This window comes from Mastigoproctus giganteus, chromosome 11 (assembly GCF_048544385.1).
Source record: "Mastigoproctus giganteus isolate SK-2022 chromosome 11, ASM4854438v1, whole genome shotgun sequence".
Classification (NCBI taxonomy): domain Eukaryota; kingdom Metazoa; phylum Arthropoda; class Arachnida; order Uropygi; family Thelyphonidae; genus Mastigoproctus; species Mastigoproctus giganteus.
Genome location: NC_143585.1, coordinates 13,131,444 through 13,156,358, shown reverse-complemented (window position 1 = coordinate 13,156,358; position 24,915 = coordinate 13,131,444). Strand labels below are relative to the sequence as shown.

Below are 24,915 nucleotides of genomic sequence, written 5' to 3'. Positions count from 1 at the left end.
TGTGTTATAGGCCTAATGAATCTGATGAGTATAATGAGCAATTGGGGGCAATTGCTCGTTTGGAGGCAAATTGCTGCTATGGATAAAGGGGTGGTTGAAGGGGAGAAGACAGAGAGTGGTAATCAATGGACACTGCTCATCGTGGACTAATGTTATTAGTGGAGTCCCTCAGGGTTCAGTATTGGGTCCATTATTGTTTTCTGTATTTATATATGATATTGATGATGGTATATCAAGCTTAATGTCCAAGTTTGCAGACGATACGAAAGTTGGCAGGGTTGTCAAGGACACTACTGACACTATGCTGCTGCAATAGGATCTGGAAAGGTTGAGCAGATGGGCTGAGAGGTGGCAAATGAAGTTTAACATTGACAAATGTAAAGTACTATATATGGGAAACAGCAACCCCAGAGCAACGTATCAACTCTGTGGTACTACACTGACAGTGGTAGAGAATGAAAGGGACCTGGGGGTGGTTGTGCAGGCAGATATGAAATTCTCTGAGCAGTGCAGATGGGCTGCAAGAGTAGCTCATGGTGTATTGTCAATGATATATAGGAATTTTTCTAGCAGGGATAAGGAGGTGATTATTCCCTTGTATAAGGCAATGGTCAGGCCACACCTAGAGTACTGTATACAGGCCTGGAGGCCTCATTTCAAGAAGGATGTAGAGCTGCTGGAACGAGTATGGAGAAGGGCAACACGATTAGTAAATGGAACAAAGGATTTCTTTTATGAAGAAAGACTTAAGTTTTGCAAATTACAATGTCTGGAGACTAGGCACCTGTGAGGTGATCTGATTGAGGTGTATAAAGCCTTGAATGGTTTGAGCATGCTCAGTGCTGATGGGATTCTTCCTCTTGCTCAGAATAATCACCTGAGAGGGCATAAATTCAAATTGAGGAAACACAGATGTAGGATAGATGTGCAGAAATTTGCCTTTAGCCAGCAGGTGGTTGGTTGGTGGACAGACTTCCATCCCTTGTCGTGGAAGTTGATAGCCTAAATAAGTTTAAGGCTCAGCTGGACAGGTATTTCGAACGAACAGAGGGGTGAAGTGGAAGTGGTTATTTTTTATTTATTGATTTTTATTTTTTTTGGCTGATGCTGCATAAGCTTGCTTTCTTGCATCAAATGCCTCTACTAATGCTAATGCTAATTGCGCAGAGAAATAGAGTGGGCCAGTAAATCAGAATGTCTTATAATGGGAGATTTTAACTTTCCAGATATCAAGTGGAAATTGTGGGATAGTCGCTTGCACACTAGCAAGACTTTTGTGGATTTATTGGATGACTGATTTCTACAGCAACATGTTCGAGAAGCAACCAAAGGGAGTAATACTCTTAATTTGATTATCAGCAGTGGTTATTCATACATTAAAAATTTGCAGATAAAGGAACCACTGGGTGACAGTGATCACAATGTACTGATGTGGGAATTACTTACAGATGTAACTACCATCAAGGCTAAAGGGAAGGGCTATAGTGTTCGTAAAGGTGACTAAGGTAGTCTCAGACAATTTAAATTCTGTACAGTGGGATCAACCGATGATGTTACAAATGTTGAATTCTAAATGGGAAGTCTTCAGGGACTTAATTTTGGAGGCTACTAGGCTTTTCATTCCAACTAAGAAATACTGTTCAAGGTTTAGGCATAAATGGATGTCAGATGAACTAATGAGGCTCCTGGAAGAGAAGAAAAATGTATGGGATGCATATCAGGTGACACAAAAGCCTATGGTAGGTATAGACTAGTCTGTAATCAAGTCACAAAGGAGGTTAGGCTGGCAAAGGCAGATTACGAGAATTCTTTGGCAAAGGATTAAAAGAAAAACAGCAAAGAGTTCTTTATGTATGTAAACTCTAGAAGGAAAGAGATGAATCAGATTGGACCACTTAACATAGATGGGTTGACTGTTGATGATCATGCTCAGGTAGCTGATAAACTGAATCAGTATTTTGCATCTACATTCACACATGATGAGTTATTTAATGAGGGGAGTGCCAGAAGTTTATAAACTCTAACAGGGAGCTAAGTGATTTTGTAATAACTGAGAGCAAAGTAGAGTTGAAATTGTTGAAGTTAAACATAAGGAAGGAACCTGGGTTGGATCACAGTGGGATCTATCCAGTTAAATTAAAGGAGGCAGCAAAGGAAGTAAGCAAACCCTTAGCCATAATTATAAGAGTTTCCTTGGACTTAGGGGAGGTCCCAATGGACTGGAGGTGCAAACGTATCACCAATTCACAAAGGCGGCTCAAAAGGTGACACAAGGTGACAAAAGCATTGCAGGATCATCTACACAAGACTGCAGTAATAGTTAAGACCCAGCATGGGTTTGTTAAAAGGAGGTCTTGTCTGACCAATTTGATTGGATACTATGATGTCGTCACAAAGAACTGAATGCAAAAATAATTTTGATATCATATACTTGGATTTCAGGAAAGCTTTTGATACTGTTGCATATGGAAGACTGCTGTACAAATTGGAGAGATATGGCATTAAGGGTAAGTTGCAACAATGGATAAAGGGGATGGTTGAGTGGGAGACGACAGAAAGTGGTAATCAATAGACACTGCTCTTCTTGGACAAATGTTATTAGTGGAGTTCCCCAGGATTTGGTGTTGGGCCCATTGTTGTTTTGTATATTTATCAATGATATTGATGAAGGTATATCAGGTTTAATGTCCAAGTTTGCAGATGATACAAAGGTTGGCAGGGTTGTTAACGATAATAAAGATAGTATGCTACTTCAATTGGATCTAAATAATTTGGGAAGATGGGCTAAGAAGTGGCAACTGAAGTTTAACATTGACAAATGCAAAGTACTGCATATGGGTAGCAATAACCAAAGAGAAACGTACTACACTCAGGGAAGTGGAAAGTGAAAAAGACCTTCATATTGTGCAGTCGAATATGAAGTTTGCTGAGCAGTGCAGACGGGCTGCCAGGGAAGGTCATGGAGTCTTGTCAATGATATATATAGGAATTTTTCTAGCACGGACAGGGAATTAATTATCCTGTTATACAAAGGAAGGATGTAGAGTTGCTAGAACAAGTACAAAGAAGGGCAACAAGATTGGTTAGGGGAACAAAGGGGTGCTCTTACCAAGAAAACCTTAAGTTCTGCAAATTGCAGTGCATGGAGAGTATGCACCTGCGAGGTGATCTGATTGAGGTGTATAAGGCCCTGAATGGTTTGAGCAAGCTGAATGCTGATAGGATTCTTCCTCTTCCTCAGATTAAGACCCTGAGGAGGCATAGATTCAAATTAAGGAAAGACAGTCGTAGAATAGATTTGCGCAAATTTGCCTTTAGCCAATGGGTTGTTTATTGGTGGAACAGACTTCCATCTTTTATTGTGGAAGTTGATAACCTAAATAAATTTAAGGCTGAGCTGGACAGGCAATTTGGAATGAATGGCAGGGTGAAATAGGAAGGTTTTTTTGGCTGATGTTGCATAAGCTTGCTTTCTTGCATCATATGCCAGTGCTAATGCTAAATGTTGGACACATTTTAAATTGATACAAATTCTAGAGCCTTCATTTAACCTCTTTATTTCAGAAAAAAAAAATTATTTCATATACACATTGAAACAAACCAGAATTCCATGTCATCTTTAATTCAATCACAGTGGATAACTCATTCACAGATGTTGGGTAGCTCAATGACTTGATTGGTTTTAAGTTGTAAAATAACCCTAAATGTATTCAGATGAATTATGACCAGGACTCTGGCCTGGCAAATATAGGGTATTGTCTTTGGACTGCTGCATTATATTTGGACTGCTGCATCAAAACTCTATCATGCCCATACCATAGTAGCTCTACTTCATATAATTCTCATAGTGCTAGTAAAGAAGAATTGCCCAGAATGTCACTGTAGGCACATATATCCACCGTTTCAGGTGCAGTATCCAGGAGGCCAAGTCCAAGCCATTTGAAACTGGTCTAGACAATTAGTAGTAGTGGCATGTGATGCAAGAAAGCAAATGTATGAGCTTATGCAGCATCAGCCAAAAAAAAAAAAAAAAAAATCACACCATTTTCTCCAAATGCCTGTCCAGTTCCTCCTTAAATTTATTCAACCTATCAACTTCCACAACGACAGATGGAAGTTTGTTCTTCCAGCAATTAACCACCCTCTGGCTAAAGGCAAATTTCCGCACATCTATTCTACATCTGTGTTTTCTTAATTTGAATTTATGCCCCCTTAGGTTCGTAATTTGAACAAGTGGAAGGATCCCATCAGAATTCAGCGTGCTGAACCCATTCAAGGCCTTATACACCTCAATCAGATCACCGCGGAGTTGCCTAGGCTCCAGCCACTGCAATTTCCAGAACTTAAACCTCTCTTGGTAAGAGGATCCCTTCATTCTCCTCACCAATCTTGTTGCCCTTCTCTGTACACGCTCAAGTAAATCTACATCCTTCCTAAAATGAGGCCTCCAGACCTGTACGCAGTACTCAAGGCGTGGCCTGACCATTGCCTTATACAGAGGGATAATCACCTCCTTTTCCCTGCTAGCAAAATTCCTATATATCATTGACAAAACCCCATGACCTGCCCTGGCAGCCTGTCTGCATTGCTCAGAAAACTTCATATCTGCCTGCACAATTACTCCCAGGTCTTTTTCATTTTCTACCACCTTAAGTGTAGTACCACACAGTCGGTATGTTTCTCTGGGGTTACTTCTACCCATATGCAGTACTTTGCATTTGTCAAGGTTAAATTTCAGTTGCCACTTCTTAGCCCATCTGCCCAAATTATCTAGATCCTGTTTTAGTAGCACACTGCCATTACTGTCATTAACAACCCTGCCAACCTTTGTATCATCTGCAAACTTCGACATTAAGCCTGATATACCTTCATCAATATCTTTAATAAATATACAAAACAACAGTGGACCCAACACCGAACCCTGTTACTACCACTGACCTTTGCCATAAATAAGGTGAAATCTGCATGAAACCATTCATTGGGCAGATGCAAAACACAGTGGGATCAACTGATGATGTTACCAACAGCCAATTCTAAATGGGAAGCATTGAAGAAAGTAATTTTGGAAGCTACTAGGCTTTTTGTTCCAACTAAGAAGTAGTGCTCTAGGTTTAGGCCAAAATGGATGTCAGATGAACTAATGAGACTCGTGGCAGATATTAAAAATGCATGGGATGCACATAAATTCTCAGGCAACACAGAAGCCTATGCTAGATACAAGCTAGTCTGTAATCAAGGCACAAAGGAGGTTAGGCAAGAGAAGGCAGATTATGAAAAATTTTTAGCAAAGGATGCAAAGAAAAACAAAAAAGACTTCTTTACTTATATAAACTCTAAAAGGAAGGGGATGAATCAGATTGGTCCACTTGATATCAATGGTTTGACAGTAGATGATCATTCTCAGATATCTGCAGAACTAAATGAGTATTTTGCATCTACATTCACACATGAGGAGTTATTCAAGGAGGAAAGGGCCAGATGTTTATCAAATTCTAACAGGGAGTTAAATAATTTTGTAATAACTGAGAGAAGTGGATGGAAAATTGTTGAAGTTAAACATAAGAAAGGCACCTGGGGGTGGATGGGATTTATCCAGTTATGTTAAAGGAGGGGACAAAGGAAGTAAGCAAACAAGTAGCCATAATTATGAGACCATCCTTGGACTTGTGGGAAGTCCCCATGGATGGAGATGTGTAAATGTATCTCCAATTCACAAAGGGGGATCAAAGGGTTACACGAGTAATTACAGACCTGTTAGTTTGACATTTTTGTTCTAGGGAAAATAATGGAGTCACTGCTTAAAGAAACATTGCAGGATAATCTAGACAAAACAGCAGTAATAATTCAGACACAGCATTGGTTTGTCAAGGGGTAGTTTTTTTTTTTTTAGTTAGATGTTGGCACATCGGCTTCTGTGGCCATATTGCACCTCCAAAGGTTTTTGCTTTTTCTACTCTGATCCAATCCCGAGGCAGCATTCGAACCCGCGACCTTTGGGTTGCTAGGCAGGCAGTTTACCCACCCGGCTAGCCCAGTTGGCCCAAGGGGAAGTATTGTCTGACCAATTTGATTGGATAATATGATGTGGTCACAAAGGAACTGTATACAAAAAATAATTTTGATATCATATACTTGGATTTCAGGAAAGCTTTTGATACTGTTGCACATTCAAGACTACTGTACAAATTGGAGCAGTATGGCATTAAGGACAAGTTGCTACAATGGATAAAAGGATGGTTGAATGGGAGAAGACAGAGAGTGTTAATCAATGGATAGTTCTCTACGTGGACTAATGTTATTAGTGGTGTACCTCAGGGTTCAGTGTTTGGCTTGTTGTTTTGTATATTTATCAATGATATTGATGAAGGTATGTCAGGCTTAATGTCCAAGTTTGTAGATGATACAAAGGTTCATAGGTTGGCAGGGTGGTTAATAACAGTAATGATAGCATGCTGCTGCAACAGGATTTGGAAAAGTTGAAAGCGATCTGGGGGTAATCGTGCAGTCAGATATGAAGTTTTCTGAGCAGTGCAGACAGGCTGCTAGAGTAGGTCATAGGGTATTCTCAATAATATACAGAAATTTTGCAAGTAGGGATAAGGAGGTGATTATCCCCTTGTAAAGCAATGGTCGGGCCATACCATGAGTACTGCATACAGGTCTGGAAGCCTCATTTTATGAAGGATGTACAGTTGCTAGAACAAGTACAGAGAAGGGCAACAAGATGCTAATGCTAAATGTTGGACACATTTTAAATTGATACAAATTCTAGAGCCTTCATTTAACCTCTTTATTTCAGAAAAAAAAAATTATTTCATATACACATTGAAACACACCAGAATTCCATGTCATCTTTAATTCAATCACAGTGGATAACTCATTCACAGATGTTGGGTAGTTCAATCACTTGATTGGTTTTCCTGATGAAGGGAACAAAGGGTTGCTCTTATGAAGAAAGGCTTAAGTTCTGCAAATTGCAACTTCTGGAGACTAGGCACCTGCAAGGTGATCTGATTGAAGCGTATAAGGCCTTGAATGGATTGAGCAGGCTCAGTGCTAATGGGATTCTTCCTTTTGCTCAGATTACAAAACTGAGGGGGCATATATTCAAACTGAGGAAAGACAGTTGTAGAATAGATGTGTGAAAGTTTGCCTGCAGGTTGCATTTGCCAGTGGGTAGTTGATTGCTTGAACAAATTTCCATCTCTTGTTGTGGAAGTCGATAGCGTAAAGAAATTCAAGGCAGACCTAGACAAACATTTGGAAAGAATGGATCAGTGAAATGGGAAGTTTTTTTTTTTTTTTGGCTGATGCTGTATAAGCTTGCTTTCTTGCATCATGTGCCTCTACTAATGCTATTTCTGTTCTCTCTTGGGGTAATTCAAATTTTTTTTTTTTTTTTAGCTCCTGCAGCATAAGCCTTAGGCTCCCTTGCACCATCTGGCTAATAATAATAATAATAATATTAATAGCTTTTTCATCTTCAATATAGCACCTGAATGCTGTTTTGTGATCACTGTTGATCTTAAATGCGTTCACTCTTTAACATATTCTTTTATATGCACACTGTCCCTTAAAATATTCACTGTTGAAGCAGCTAGACCTAATTCTGTGCAATAGATACCAAACTTTGCTCTGCTTCGTACTTCTTAATTAATTGTCTTCATTTCTAAATCAATTTTGTTTTGTTTCCTAGCACTGCCAGCACTTGCAATTTCTAGGGCAGGTAATGGAGTCGTGTCAATGATATATAGGAATTTTACTAGCAGGTACAGGGAAGTGATTATCCTGTTTTACAAAGGAAGGATGTAGAGTTGCTAGAACAAGTACAAAGAAGGGCAACAAGATTGGTGAGGGGAACAAAGGGGTTCTCTTACCAAGAAAGGCTTAAGTTCTGCAAATTGCAGCACCTGGAGAGTAGGCACCTGCGAAGTGATCTGATTGAGGTGTATAAGGCCCTGAATGGCTTGAGCAAGCTGAATGCTGATAGGATTCTTCCTCTTGCTCAAATTAAGACCCTGAGAGGGCACAGATTCAAATTGAGGAAAGACAGTTGTAGAATAGATGTGCAGAAATTTGCCTTTAGTCAGCGGGTAGTTGATTGGTGGAACAGACTTCCATCTTTTGCTGTGGAAGTTGAAAGCCTAAATAATTTTAAGGCTGAGCTGGACAGGCAATTTGGAACGAATGGAGGGTCGAAATGGGAGGGTTTTTTTGGCTGATGCTGCATAAGCTTGCTTTCTTGCATCGTATGCCTGTGCTAATGCTAAATGTTGGGCCCATTTTAAATTGATACAAATTCTAGAGCCTTCTTTTAACCTCTTTCCTTTCACCATTGTAATAAGTAAATAGGAATGAAGAGAATATTTTGAAATTTATTTGTTTTTTATATGATTGACAATTTCAGTGAAGGGGAACTCATTTCACCATAATACCGTAATGTAAAACCCCACAGAATTCCAGTTATTGGTATTGTTGCAAATTAGCATTAGCATTAGTAGAGGCATTTGATGCAAGAAAGCAAGCTTATGCAGCATCAGCCAAAAAAAAAAAAAAAAAAAAAACCCACTTCCACTTCACCCCTCTGTTCGTTCAAAATACCTGTCCAGCTGAGCCTTAAACTTATTTAGGCTATCAACCTCCACCACAAGGGATGGAAGTCTGTTCCACCAACCAACCACCCGCTGGCTAAAGGCAAATTTCCGCACGTCTATCCTACATCTGTCTTTCCTCAATTTGAATTTATGCCCTCTCAGGTGATTTTTCTGAGCTAGAGGAAGAATCCCATCAGCATTGAGCATGCTTAAACCATTCAAGGCTTTATACACCTCTATCAGATCACCTCGCTGGTGCCTAGTCTCCAGACACTGTAATTTGCAAAACTTAAGCCTTTCTTCGTAAGAGCACCCCTTTGTTCCATTCACTAATCTTGTTGCCCTTCTCTGTACTCGTTCCAGCAGCTCTACATCCTTCTTGAAATGAGGCCTCCAGACCTGTATACAGTACTCTAGGTGTGGCCTGACCATCGCCTTATACAATGGAATAATCACCTTCTTATCCCTGCTGGAAAAATTCCTGTATATCATTGACAATACTCCATGAGCTACTCTTGCAGCCCGTCTGCACTGCTCAGAGAACTTCATATCTGCCTGCACAACCACCCCCAAGTCCCTTTCATTCTCTACCACTGTCAGTGTAGTACCACAGAGTGGTACTACACTGACAGTGGTAGCAATAAGATCGAGTTTACTACCATTTATAATAGATTGTGATAACAGAAAAGCCCAATAAGATCGAGTTTACTACCGTTTATAATAGATTGTGATAACAGAAAAGCCCAATAAACCAGAAAGTGAAAATTGTTTTTGTTGTTTTATGGTAGTGATGGCCAGAAATGTGTTTCAGAAAAATATCACAAAGGTGTTCAAAATCGAATCTTATACCCGATCTTATGATAACGATGAAAGTGTTATGTAATTTCCTTAATAAAATGACCTTTTAGAGAGATAAATAGCTTAGTTATATACTAAAAATTTCAACTTCCAAGGTGTTGGAACGAATTACCAAAAAAAAAAAAATGTGTTGTTTGGTTCACATTACGATGTTTTCAAGATTCCTGCAGGATGTAAAATACATTTCCACAATTTTTTGAAGTTTTCACCAGCTGGCAAAAATTTACGTAAAGATGAATTTCCGTAAGTCAAGTATTATGTAAGCCAGGGAGTGCCTGTATGTAAGATTAACACATATTATGGAAATTTTGTAAGATTACCTGAACTGTTCAATGCATTACAGGCAGATTAAGTCTGTGTGGTGCTGACTAATGCCAGGTTTACCTAAAGGTGGAATTTAGTAGCAACACATTTGCCTATGTTTAATCTAATACTAAAAACTGAAAATAATGCTAAAAAAAAATTAATAATATTAATAATTATCAATCCATTCCTCCACATGGACTTTCCTGCACTACTCCTCAAAGGCTTTGAGCAGAGAAGAAATGATATGAACAGCTCATGCATACCTGTTTTTGTTGTCTCAATTTTAATGTCCCAATAAGGCATATATATATTTTTTTGTTCTAATCTGAAATTAGCTTCCAAAAATTAATCTAGATTAAATTTATCATTAAAGGAGATAATAACAGCAAACTGGAACCAAACTGGGAATGGAACCATTCCCATTGGAACCAAATGGTTCCATTTGGTTCAAATCACATAAAACGGTACTAAGACCGAAGACTGTTTTATGTCCATATGGATGAATAGATTAATAATAATAATATTAGTGTTATTATTACACATAGTTTTAGTTTTTATTATTATATTACATACAGGCAAATATTTTGCTATAAAATTGCACCTTTAGGCACACCTGGCATTAGTCAGCACCACATATAGGGTGTCTCAAAAATATTGGTATAAACATTTAGGGGAGGTAGGTAACATCTAAAGGAATGTGAATCGCATAGGAACCCATAACCGGAAACGTCACCGTAAGTCGGTAGACGGCGCTGTTCTTCAGTTTGCAAAAGGGAAAATTTCTGGTTTACTCATTCAAGCAGTAGTCGCCGCATGAAGAGCATGCATTGATATACGAACTGTGAGCTGCCAGACATGCACCTAGTGTATGGATTAGCAGAGGGAAATGGACGAGCCGCTCAACAAATTTATGGAGAACGCTTCCCAGACAGATATGTACCGGACCACCATTTGTTTGCACGTGTGCATCAAAATTTGTGCGATTATGGGTCATTTAGAGGTAACAGGAGTAGTGCAAGCAGACCACGTTTGACACAAACTCCCGCCATGGAAGAAAGTGTGTTGAATGCCATCCAGAATAATCCCACTACCAGCACACATACCATTGCCTCTGCCTTAGGAGTGTCTCATTGCAGTGTACAGCGTGTCTGGCACGACGATTCCTTACACCCCTTTCATCTCCAAAGGGTTCAGTTACTTCTCCCCCAAGATCATCCTGCACGTGTGACTTTTGCGCAGTGGTTTCTCCAAGAAAGTGTTCAAGACTTGGATTTTCCAGCCTCTGTTTTGTTCATGGATGAGGCTTATTTCACTCGGGAAGGCTTATTCAATCAGCACAATGCTCATGTGTGGGCTCACGACGAACCACACGGTGTGCACCCTCATGCGGCACAACATCACTTCGCAGTAAATGTGTGGCCAGGTATGGTCGGTGACTGCTTAGTCGGCCCATACCTGTTACCATCCCGCATGAACTCCGCTAAATATCGGATCTTTCTTGAACAAGTTTTACCAGGGTTACTTGACAATGTTCCAGCAAATGTGAGACGCAACATTCGGTTTCAACATGACGGGCCGCTTGCCCATTATGGAAGGTGTGTTCATGACCATTTGAACAGGCGCTTTGGGCATCAATGGATTGGCTATGGTGGACCCGTTGCCTAGCCCCCACGCTCACCTGATTTATCGAGCCTTGATTTCTTTCTGTGGGGGAGCCCTCAAATCTATTGTGTATGAATCGCTTGTGGAGACGAAAATGGATCTCGGGGCGAGACTCATCTGCGCTGCTGCTACTGTCAAAGAAACTCCAGGTGTGTTCGACCATGTCCGCCAATCCATGCTGCGTCGGTGTCACGCATGCATCGCGTCTCATGGTGGAACCTTCGAGCATCTATTGTAACATCATGAAATGCATCCATCTCATATTCCATTGTTAATATTATGCCAAATAAATGTTTGCCACTAATTACTGTCTTGTGTCATTCCTGCTTCTTGTGCTTCTGCTACTACTTTCCTATGACGTTTCCGGTTATGGGTTCCTATGCGATTCACATTCCTTTAGATGTTACCTACCTCCCCTAAAAGTTTGTACCAATATTTTTGAGACACCCTGTAGACTTAAGCCACATGTAATGCAACTGAACAGTTCATCTAATCTCACATTTCCCCATAATATGTATTAATCTAAAAATTATCTTAATATCAAATTTCATGTGTATATAATGACTAATTACTTACAACAGCAATAGCATTGACATCACTTATAAATAGACAAAATTAAATTATTTTCTAAAGTACTGTAGTATTAAAATTATTTCAAATGTGCGTGCACACACATTAAAAAAATATATTTTCCAATTTGTGATTTGATTGGCCCTTTTTTCTCTATCTTTTTCAAAGTTAGTCTCTCAGAATTCATTTTACTGTTTTTGCTGTAAGTTTATGAAAATTTTAACTAGTGAGAAAAAAAATCTGAATTATAATGTTCATTAACATTTCTTTTTGATTTTTTGTAGAAAAATCCATATCCTCTTATGATTTATGGCCTGCTCCTGATGACTTTATCATTTCTCCTCCTTGGTCCATCACCAATTTTGCCATTTGAAGGGTAATGATTTAATTTTATAATATTAATAAATATCAAAATTCTAACTATAAAAAAGTGACTTTTCCATAAGTTATTAGTTTCTTTGATGTTTTATGGCAGTTGACAATAACTGTGCATTAATTTATTTAGTATAAAACTTGAAGTACACTCTCTAAAAACACGTTGTCCATATCATTAATTATTTAATGAGAAAAAGTTGTATATGGATTTAACTTGAATATGAATAAGTAGTAATGTTAACAACTTTGATAATGGTTATGGATTAATTCACAAAGACACTTAATGAGAGACACCTCAAATTGAATTTTACATTATTTTCAGATAGCTTTAATTAAAATTCATTAGCCCTCACATTTATTTCCCAATATTTTGTAATAAAAGAAATAAAAAAAATAGAACAAATAAAAGTTTCAATAAAAGTTTAGTATTAGCATCAGTAAGTAGCAAATAAAAAAAAAAAATAAAAAAAAGCCAGAAAAAAATGCTTATATCATTGACAAAACTCCATTAGTTGTTGTAATAGATTATTCACTCAGATTACCTTATGTCTGACTGCACAGTTACCCCCCCCCCCAGGTATTTTTCATTCCCCGTATACTCTAATAGTTTGTCTAGTTCTTCCTATAAATTTATTTAAACTGCCCACTTCTACAACAACAGATGAAAATTTTTTTCCGACATCAACCCCAGATATTTTTCATTCTCTACTATTCCCTGGGTTGAAGGCAAACTTCTGCACATCTATCCTACAATAATCCTTCCTCAGTTTGAATTTATAAACCTCGTGTGTGTGTGTGTGTGTGTGTGTGTGTGTGTGTGTGTGTGTGTGTGTGTGTGTGTGTGTGTGTGTGTGTGTGTGTGTGTGTGTGTGTGTGTGTGTGTAGCTGAACAAGAGAAAGGATGCCATCGCATTGAGCTTACTCAATTCATTCAAAGCCTTAAACACCTCAGTCAGATTTCCTTGCTTCCTTGCAGGTGCCTAGTCTTCAAACATTGTAATTTGCAGAACTGAAGCCTTTCTTAAGAGCACCCTTTTGTTCCTGTCACTAATCTCCTTCCCTTCTCTGCACCCATTCCATCAGATTCATACCCTTCCTAAAATGAGGTTTCCAGACCTGTATGAAGTACACCTAATTCTGTTTTTACACGATAGATACGTTCCTGAAAAATACGTGTAAAAAAAATTCGTGTAAAAAAAGACATTGTATTTATGGAAGGAAAGACGATTGGTTCCGGATCTAAAAAAGCAGTAAAAATAATTAAAAAAAAACACATAAAAATATTTGTTTTAAGCTTATTATTTTATTTAAACAAAATACACATGTAATAATATGTAATGAAAATGTATTAAAGTAATGTATGCATATGAAATGAAAAAAAATTCTTCATGAACAAAAAAAATCTGTTTTACACATAACAAGATTTTATTCATTTTCACTTTCTGATAATAAACGGTGCATACGTTTGCATGCGACTGGAATATCACTAGAAATGTTGTGGACATGGTCTTCTTCCTCTATTATGAAATTCTATCTGTGATCTCTTGAGAAAAATCAGCACGAGTCTCCTCTGGTGCTGATGTTTTACCGGTTTTTACGACCGAATTCAGTTATTAATCGTTGTGTTCGTGTTTTGGTTAGGCCGTTATATAATTCTCTGTAAGAGGCAGTCAACAACTTCAGTTCACGTTGAAACTTCCCAACGCGTTCTTCATTAGGGTCATGTTTGACAAAATGATTACCTAATTTTCTGGCCAGTTCCAGACCTTCTTTTATTAAATCTGCATTTAGAACAGAATCATTTTCTTCATTATCACTACGTTCTGTGGGATAAGGAGTCCCAAGGACAACCTCTAATATTTCATCTTCGCTTAGGGCTTTGTCGGTTAACAATTCATCAATATCTTCAAACGATAGATCATCGAATCCTTCTCCGCCAATTTTGTGTGCCATTGTAATGATGTTGGGAAATTCAGTCGTATTAGGGATGATGGGATCTTTGCTTTTTACACATTGTGGCCAAACCGCTTTCCAACACGCATTTAAAGTTGCTGGTTTTAATTCAGTTAACGCTAATCCAACTTGATTGATACAATCCATAATTCAGAATTTCTTCCACACATTAATGACTGTTAGTGTTTCATCATTCAGTTTGTCCAAAACGTGTTGGAATGTTCATTTTACGTAGTATGTTTTAATTGTCGCAATTATACTTTGGTCTAGCGGTTGTATCAAAGATGTAGTATTAGGTGGCAGAAATAAAATTTGTATGTTTGGGTGTTCCAAGACAGGATGGCCAGGTGCATTGTCAAGAAATCAGAAGAACTTTAAATTCGAGACCTTTCAAATTCATATAACATCTGACTTCTGGGGCGAAACATTTGTTGAACCATTCTGTAAAGATAGCAGTTGTCACCCAGGCCTTCTTGTTTGACATCCAGTGAACAGGCAGTTTATTGATATCTACATCTTTCATTGAACGTGGGTTTAGGGCTCGATTTACCAGCAGTGGTTTCAACATACGATCTCCTGAAGCATTGGAGGAAAATAACAAGGTCACACGATCCTTAGCTACCTTAAAACCACCAGCAGTTTTCTGCGATTTGGCTACATACGTTCTGTTCGGCATTCGTTTCCAGAAGAAACCAGTTTCATCTGCATTCCACACTTGATCAGGAGTGTATCCTCAGTCTTCAATAATTTTTGCAAGTTCTTGCGGGAATACTTTAGTGGCCGGTTCATCTGCAGATGCAGTTTCAGCTTTAATTTTTATATTAGGAAGAGCATTCCTTTCAAGAAACCCTATCATCCAACCTGTACTCGCAGAAAATTCATACTTTCTGTTTAACTTTCTGTTTTTTGTTTGAGATGAAGTGCTTGGCTTCTTTTCTTTAATCTGTCTGTAAATTCTTAGTGCTGTTTGCTTGATGGCATTTCCATCTACTGGTACTCTTTTTTGTGACTGATCTTCTATCCATATTACCAGAGCCTTTTCCATTTTTTCCTTGACAATATCTCTTGTATATGATGATGAATTAACACTTACTTTTGTTCCAGAACATACCGACTTCCTAATTGCAGCTTCATTTTTCTTAATCGTTCTTACGGTAGCTTCATGTACACCAAAATGCTTTCCTACAGACGTAGCCCCCTTGTCCAATTGCAAGACGATCTAAAATTTGAATTTTAAGTTCCAAAGAACTCGCTTTCCTTTTCATTTTGGTAATAGGCGAATTATTCGACATTATATAAGGGCTACCGAAAAATATCTCAGTTATAGTTAATAAAAAAAGTATGAAAAATTTGTAAACTTACAATTTATTGACTATAGGCAAAATTAATAAATTTATATGTGCACAAATTTCACTAAAGATTCTTTCACTTTGAAATAGAGCTTACTACTAAATGTCTTTCGAAGATACAATGCACGAATACTGTAGATGTGCACCAAATTCAATAAAAACGTTGATGATTCATAGATACCTAGACGTATACATTGGTAAACAAAAGCATGCATTTCAAAACGCACACACTAGCTAATCTATCACACTAATAAATAGCTGATAATCACACTAATCTATTAGTGCGTGTAATATAGAAATGATACTAATATGCCACAAATAAAAAAAAAAATTTCTTAGAATTTAGGCAAAAAAAATTCATAGAAATCGTGTTAAATCAAAATGACTCGCGTAAAAAGAGAATGAAATATTTATTTCGAATTCGTGTTAAATCAAATTCGTGTAAAAAAAGTTCGTGCAAAAACAGAATTAGGTGTACTCAAGATGTGGCCTAATACATTGCCTTATACAAAAGCATAATCATCTCCTTATCCCTGCTAGCAAAATTCCTGTATATCATTGACAAAACTCCATGAGTTGTTGTAATAGATCATTCACTCAGATTACCTTATGTCTGACTGCACAATTACCCTCTCAGGTATTTTTCATTCTCTACTACTCAGAGTGGTCCCACATAGTTGGCATGTTAATCTGAGATTACTGCTACCCATATGAATTACCTTGCATTTGTCAGTGTTAAACTTCAGTTGCCACTTCTCAGCCCATTTGCCTAATTTTTCTAGATTATGTTGCAGTAGCATACCCTGATTACTGTCATGAACTATCCAGCTAATCTTCATATCATCTGAAAACTTAGACATTAAGCCTGATATGCCTTCATCAGTATCATTGATGTTTACCAGCTATTTGGGTGGATCTCCTCTGAAGTGGTTTCCTGTATCAATTTCAATGCTTCTGCAACTTTTCAAAGCATTTCTTTTGGTTTTAATAGTTTCTGGGTCATGTTAATAATTTCATCAGTATTTGAAAACGGTCACCTTTCAAGGGAAAAAGTTTGGGAAACAATAAACACACAGGGAGCTAAATCTGGTGAGTATGGAAGATGGGGAACTATGGTGATAGAGTGCTCAGCAAAAAATTCTTGAATGGAGAGTATCAAATTTTGCCCTCATTGTCCTCTTTCAGAATGGGGCATTGTCATGATACAATCAACAATTCCCTGTATTCCATTTTTTTTTGTAGTTTTCTCCAAACAGCACTGCACAATCACTATAGAACTCTTTTATAGCATTCCTGGTCCACTTTTTGATGAGGTGGAAACAAATTCATAGTGAGCAATAACCTGTGGGTAAAGCAGTGTGATAAGCATGATCTTCACATTTGATTGAGATTGTCTTGCTTTTTTAGGCCTTGGAGAGGATGGAGTCTTCCACTAAGAGGACTGAACCTTTGTTTCCAAGTTATATCCATACACCCAGGATTCGTCACCAGTAGGGACAGAAGAAAAAAGTGTGGGTTTGCGACACGTAGATGAAGATTTTGACCTGCAAGAACTTGCAACCCCCTGTGATCATCAGTGAGGGTGAGAGACACAAATGTCTACAAAACAGATTGCATTCTCAAATCTTGTGTTAAAATTGATAAATATTAGTATTAGTTATATAGTGCAAGGAAGCCACAGGCTTTTGCATGGCTAAAAATAAAAAATATAATAAACAAAATATATATAAATAAATAATAAAAATAAATATATAAAAATTAAAAAGAAAAAAAACACCCTCTATTTCCCACCTCATGTAGGTAATAACAATCTAGCTAAGCTTTGGATTTCTCCAAGTTGCCAGCTTCAACCACCCATGGAGGTAACCTGTTCCAGCAATTAACAGCTTGCTCACTAAAAGTAAATTTCCTACAGTCCAATATAATTTTGGAGCAAATGGATGGATGAAATGGGTAGTTTTTTTTTTTTGTTTTTTTTGCTGATACTATAATCTTGCTTTCTTGCATCATATGTCTCTACTAATGCTAATGCTCTTTCCTTGTAATTGCAATTTATGATTTTTAGTTTTGGAATCATTTATAATAGTTAAAATTTTGCTCTCATTCATTTTCCTGTCTCCTTTCAGAGTTTTAATGAGCTCAATTAGATCCCTCTTTAAGGTTTTCATACGCTGTAGTTCACATATTCAAAGTCTTTCCTAAACCAAGCACCATTTTTTTTTTTTTTCCCAGATATCAGCAAGCATGTTGCCTGTTTTTGGACTCTTTCAAGAAGCTTGATGTCTTTTTTTAAGATTCTGTCTCCATACTTGGACAAAGTATGGAGGCACCATTCAGAGTTCAGGTTTACAATTAGTATTAGCTGTATGGTGCAAGGAAGCCCACGGCTTTTATTGCACTAGCCAAAATTATTAAATAAAAATAATAATATATAAATAATAAAATAAGTAAACTACTTATTTGACTCCCTCCTCACATAGGTGCCTATTTAGCTGACCTTCAAATTTAACCAAGTGTCAGCCTTAACCACTGATGGGGAAACTTATTCTAGTAATTAACAGCTTGATGGTTAAAAGAAAAATTTTAACCAGCAAGTTTTTAATTTTTAAAATTTACAACTTGCTGGTATAAAATTTTAAATAAAAAAAAATTACTTCCTGCAATATCCAATGTAAGCCTCATCCCTTGCAATTAGTATTTATGGTCTCTAGTTCAGAAATCATATGTAATAATGAAAATTTCATCCCCATTCATTTTACTTTCTCCTGTCAAAGCCTTATACACCTACCGAGCTCAGTTATTTGTTTGTTATTTGGTTTTTTTTAGGAGCATTAGCAACTAAGGCCATATTGCTCCGGGATATGCAGTGGTCATTCCCTGACCTTTCCGCATCCTCCGTATTTGGTGGTGATGGGCTCAAACCCCGGTCTAATCAAGAAGCGTGTGTTATGCACTGCAGCTCCTTCCCACCTGGCTACGGAGGCACCTACCAAGCTCAGTAGTCCACATATTTGAAGAATGATGTCTTTTTTAGATGCAGTCTCTGTACTTGAACACAGTGTATCGTGTAGTCTTATAATTGCCTTATATAGTCGGATAATGACCTTCTTATCTCTACAAGAAAATGCACCTACCGAGCTCAGTAGTCCACATATTTGAAGAATGATGTCTTTTTTAGATGCAGTCTCTGTACTTGAACACAGTGTATCGTGTAGTCTTATAATTGCCTTATATAGTCGGATAATGACCTTCTTATCTCTACAAGAAAATTTTTGATAAATCATTGATAGGATATCATGGACCTTCCTTCCTTCCTGCTTATCTACAGTGCTAAGAGAACTTCATGTCCAGCGCTTTCTTCTTTTACTGTTTTTAATTCAACCCCACCAAGTGTATTAGTTATTTTTGGGTTGCTGTCTCGCAAGTTCCTCTAAGACCTTGCACTTTGCTGCATGAAACCATAGTGTCCACTTTTCTGACCATCCCTGAAGTTTATTTAAAAAACCACAGTAGCCCCAGTAATGATCCTTGGGGAACTCCACTTTTTACGTTAGTCCAATCTTGCAGCATGGAAAGCAAGGTGTCAGGGATTTCAAGCCCTGCTGTGGGTCATCATGGAAAAAAGTAAATACATGGGCTTAAGGTAACTAAGATAAGTAACATTAATTGTAGCCTTCTGCCAACATGTTCAAGCATATACTGTAACCTTTCATGCAAAACTTAGTCAAATGTTTTGCTGAAGTCCAAATAAAGTGCAATCCCCAAGGCAGAATGAGCTGGTCCAATGGGGGGGGGGTTAGTTATTGTCGGGAAATTGATTGTCAAGGAAAATGAGAAATATATTGGGCAAAAAATATAGGTGGAATAGAACTAGGGAATGTCTGCTGGGGGAAGCAAAGGTAGATAACATTGTAGAGCAGATATCATCTTTTAAGGGCATGAAAAATGATACTGTTATACATGATCACACTAATAATATTAAGAGTAGATCTGAGGACTTAGGTAACAAGTACAGAGCAATGGGGAAAAAGTTGTGAGTTAGGATTAAATTTGAAAATTTATGCAAAATTCTGCCCAGACATGATAGAAGAGACGACATGTTGAAGCCTTATCAATCAAATCAACCCTGAAGAGACTGTGCAAGGCTCATGAGATGGAATTTTTTTCAGCATGGTCTGTGTTTGTTAACAGGACTGTTTTTACATGGATAGGATACACTTAAATAGAAGGGGATGCAAGGATATTTGCTGATGCTATTAAGGCTGTATTAGGTGGGTCTACTACCTTGAGGGAAACACAGACTAATAGATTAACAGTAGTCACAGACAGAGGTGACTACTGTTAATCTGCTTCTACTGGAACTTGCAGCATGGAAAGCAAGGTGTCAGGGATTTCAGGCCCTGCTCTGGGTCATCATGGAAAAAGTAAATACATGGGCTTAAGGTAACTAAGATAAAGAACAGGTGCATGTATGTTTTCATGACACTAATGCTAGGAACATAATAAATAAATTTGATGAATTTGAAGTATCAAGTCATCAAATGTAAGGATATCATTGTAGGGTTATTGGAGATATGGTGCCTCCAGATGGTACAATCTCAGGTGGTACAATGTGGGATTATGTTCTTACTTAAGAAGCATGCATCCAGTTGACATGTGTGGCCGTGGGGTGCAGATTGCTATATCCTACTCCAGCTATACTGGGCTGTTCATCCTAAACTTGACTGTGGTTCCCAGTTTTAGCTAGAGATGCTTCTGCTAGAGATAGTGCACTTTAATGGCTAGACCCAATCCATCACCAGGCCATCTGCACTGCCACTGGAGCATTTCAAATGTCTCCTGTCCGAATCCTCTACATTGAAGCAAACCAGCCACCTCTTTCTCTTCAATGTAAGAAGCTGTCCTTACAGTATGCTTTCAAATTAAAGTCCCTGCCTTATCACCTCATGTGGACATCAATCTTTGTGCCAAGATGGGAAAACCTCTAGAATACCCATTGGACTACCAACCAATCTTTGGTATTCAGATCCAATAGATTAAACTGTTAAATCAACTAAGCATAATGATAGGCAGTGTTGACTAGACAACATATATATACATCACATATAGCACAATATTCTGACTTTCTGCCAGTCTACACTGATGGCTTGAAGTCAGAATCATATGTGGGATCAGCTGTTGTCCTTCCACACAAAGCAGTGTCCAGCAAGATTCCACAAGAAGCTAGCATATATACTGCCGAGTTGCATGCAATATAAATATTGATCCCTTGATCACATTAAAGAGAGCGAATACCAAAGTAGGTATATCATATGATATATACAGATTTGTCAAGCATGTTACAGGCTCTATTATCAGTGAGGTGTAACCCTCATCCAGTTCTGTCCCGGATTTGGCAGATGCTTTTTTTCTCTCATTACATCAAAATTTGACATTTGCTTCTGGTGGATCCCAAGCCACATTGGGATCAGGGGAAATGAATTACCTGATGCCATTCCTCTAGATAACTGTTGCCTGTTGGTCCCCTACAAGCAGATAATATGCACCAAATTATATTGCCAATGGCAAGATTCTTGGCTTGGACAGGCTACAAATAAACTACACCAAATTAACTCTGTTGCACTCATTTCTGCTGAGGGTGGAGGCCTCACCTATGTGTGAGAACTGTTAAACTCTTTTAACCATTATTCATATTTTTTATAAGATGTCCCACTTTTATCAGTGCACGTCATTTATGTTTTATGCATTTTATTAACCTGGTTGAACCCTTCACACTCAGCCAGATTTTAGATGACCAAGACAATTTGTCTGATGTTTTTAACTTTTACAATCCATTAACTTATACACTCATATTCGTTTTTCTTTTGATGTATATTTCTTTTTTGACATAGTAACCTATTTGGGTTACCAAATATATTTTTTAATGTCTTTGTTTATCTTGACTTGGTGCATTATGGCCTTAGTTACCAATGCTCCATAAAACTAACTAACCAACCAAAGTGAGGGTATGAATGTGTCACAGGCCTAATGATTGTGATGAGTATAAGAAACATGCAGAGAAATAAATTGAGCTAGTAAATCAGAATAACTTACAATAGGAAATTGTAACTTTCCAGATACTTACTGCAACTTTTGTTTGGTCACTCACACATAAGACTTTTATATATTTAATGGATAATTGTTTTTTACAGCAGCATGTTAGAGAGGCTACACGAGGAAGCAATATTCTTTATCTGATTATCAGCTTTTTTTTTTTTTTTTTTTTTTATGTGAACCGGAAACACGAGAGATATTAGAACCTATAGTACTTAGTACCGTGCTTGGGTTTGAGGTTAAGAAGACGAAAGAAGATATTTGTTGACATTGGACTTGAACTTCTGTAGATTGTAATTTTCAGGAAATACGTATGAAGGAAGGTTGTTCCAGAAAACGACGGCAGTTGAATGAATAAATGAGGAAGATGAAAAGTTGGTTCTGTGGGTTTGAAGTTGGACAGTAAATGGATGTTGGCTGGTGGCGGCACGTGTTCAGACTGTTTTGAAAGAGAGAGCAGGAATTATAGAAGCCAATTCAGAAGAACAGTGCCCATGGAAGTATCTGTAGAAGAGGCATGCAGCAGAAGCAGTGCGTCTATGAGAAAGCGAGTGGAGAGACTCTGTTAGAGATGAATCATTAATTAACCTAACTGCCCTCTTCTGAATGGAATCAAGAAGCCTGAGAGAGGTTTTGGGGACACCACCCCAGATGTGGGAACAATATTCCATGGCAGGGCAGATTTGCGATTTATACAGAGTGAGCAGCTGTTTGGAAGAAAAGTAACGCCGAGAGCGAAAGAGAAAACCAAGTTTTTTAGATGCAGAGGAAGCAATATTTGTAATGTGCTTGTAACAGGAGAGATTAGAAGTCAGGGTAATCCCTAAAAGAGATATATCATTTTGCCTAGAAATCGGAGTGTCACTAAAGATAAGCATAGGAGCAGAAGAATCCTTTTTGCGAGATATAAGACAAGACTGAGTTTTAGAAGGGTCGAAATCAACTAAGTTGTCTTTGCCCCACTGGAGAAGATTGGCATTTAAGGAATTGGTAGCAGATTTTCGAGAAGTTGAAGCTGATTGAGCAGGACAAGGTTTCTCAAAATGGAAAGTTGAATACAATGTGCTATCATCGGCAAAACTATGGATAGGATTTCCAGTCAATGGAAGAAGGTCATTGATATACAAGAGGAAAAGAGTGGGGGAAAGAACTGAACCTTGGGGGACACCGGCATTAGTGGAGAAGTTAGAAGACAGAGAGCCATCTACCATCACCCTCAGTGAGCGATCAGAGAGAAAACTGGATAACCAATTACTAAAAACAGATGGCAAACCATAAGATGGAAGCTTGTTTAGAAGACCTTTATGCCAAACACGATCAAAAGCCTTTGAGATGTCAAGAGCAACTACTTGTGTTTCACCGAACCTTTCCATTGAATTAGTCCATAAATGGGTAACATAAGCCGGAATATCTCCAGTGGATCGACACTGACGGAATCCATACTGGTGATCATTGATCAGACGGAAGGTTTCTAGGTAGTTTAAGAGTTGGCGGTTAATTGATTTCTCCATTACTTTAGAAAGAGTAGAAGTAATTGCAATGGGACGATAATTGGATGGGAGGGATTTGTCACCCTTTTTAGGAACTGGCTGGATATGAGCAAATTTCCAAGCAGCAGGAAAAACACCTTTGGAATAAGAAAGTGAAAAAAGGCGGCAAAGAATAGGAGTAAGTTCAGGAGCACAGGTTTTGAGAAAACGCGGAGATATACCATCAGGACCTGGAACTTTCTTAGCATCAAGATTCATCAAAATCCTTCTGATATCCTTTTGACGGAAGACCACAGGAGGCATTGAATGGAGCATGTTGGGAATGGTGGGAGGTGTTTTACCAAGATCATTAATACATGAGCTGGAAGAAAAATGGGATGCTAGCAGGTCAGCTTTATCCTTGGCTGAAGTGACAACAGAACCATCTGGTTTGGACAGAGGTGGGAGCAAAGATGGGCAAAAGTTGCGGCCAATAACTTTGGCAAGAGACCAGAATGCTCGGCTACCATTAGGGCAAGAAGCAAGTTTTCTACTCTTAGCCTGTTCAAACTCTAGTTTGGACTGATTAATAACTGCTTTACAACTGTTGCGAGCTTTGGTGTAGGCAGAAAATGAAACTGAAGAATTAGAAACAAGCCAATTACGATATGCAACATTCTTCTCTTGGACAGCCTTATCACATTTATTGGAAAACCAAGGTTTAGATAAAGGACGAGATTTTAAAGTGGAGTGTGGGATAAGGGATTCCATTCCTGCCAGAATAATTTCACTGACACGATCTGAGCAAACATTGACATCAGAAGTTTTGAAACAGTAATCCGACCAAGGAAAAGAAGAAAAGAAGTCTCGTAGGTCATCCCATTTTGCATTCTTGTAATGCCAAACAACACGTGGTTGGGAATAGCCATGAGATAAAGGTTCCATTGGAGAAGAGACAATCACCAAGTTGTGATCTGAAGTGCCTAAAGGACCTCTCACTTCGACCGTGTACTTAGAAGGGTTGTTTGTGAGAAAAAGATCAAGCGTATTGGCTGTATGATTAGGATTGTCCGATATTCTTGTAGGTAAATGAACACTCTGTGCTAGGTCATTAGTAATTGCAAAAGCCTCAGCATCTCGACCTGCTGGGTCAGTGTGACTAGAAAACGGAAGCCAGCTGGAGTTGTGAACATTAAAATCACCAAGGAAAATTACTTCGCTGTTAGGAAAGTTGGACTGGAGAAAATCAAGTTGCAAAGAGAGGAAGTCAAAGAGCTCCAAGTGATTAGTGGAGTTGGGAGAACGGTAGAGACAACAGATGAATTTGACACAATGTGGTAGAGAGATTTTGAGCCAGAGAAGATCAAAGAGAGGAGATTCCAAATTGCCAAGTCTCTGACAGGGAATATCAGAACGGACATATGCTCAAGTACCACCTTCGAGGCGAAAGGAATCATACAGCGAATAATTTGGGCATCTGAGATGAGCAGTAGATGAATCAACCGATAACTGAGATTCTGTCAGAAAAAGTACATGGGGTTTGGCAGACTGCAAGTGGAAATGGACATCGTTGAGATTAGAATTGAGACCACGTATATTTGTGGAATGAATTAGGAAGTCCTTGGAAGGTTTAGATCTTTTCGCAGATAAGCTTGCTCTATTAGTTTGACAATTCATGGTGTATTC

The 24,915-nt window shown here is 38.2% G+C and overlaps 1 protein-coding gene across 1 annotated transcript in view; it reads left to right on the top strand.

Annotated features, from left to right (window-relative positions):
• LOC150077726 (MFS-type transporter SLC18B1-like) overlaps positions 1–24,915 on the top strand; it is a 296,012-nt gene that overhangs the window by 190,395 nt on the left and 80,702 nt on the right. The window contains exon 9 of the mRNA XM_090385228.1: positions 12,275–12,366. Within this exon, the coding sequence (XP_090241354.1) occupies positions 12,275–12,366 (92 nt within the window). The remainder of the gene's footprint in view (positions 1–12,274; positions 12,367–24,915) is intronic.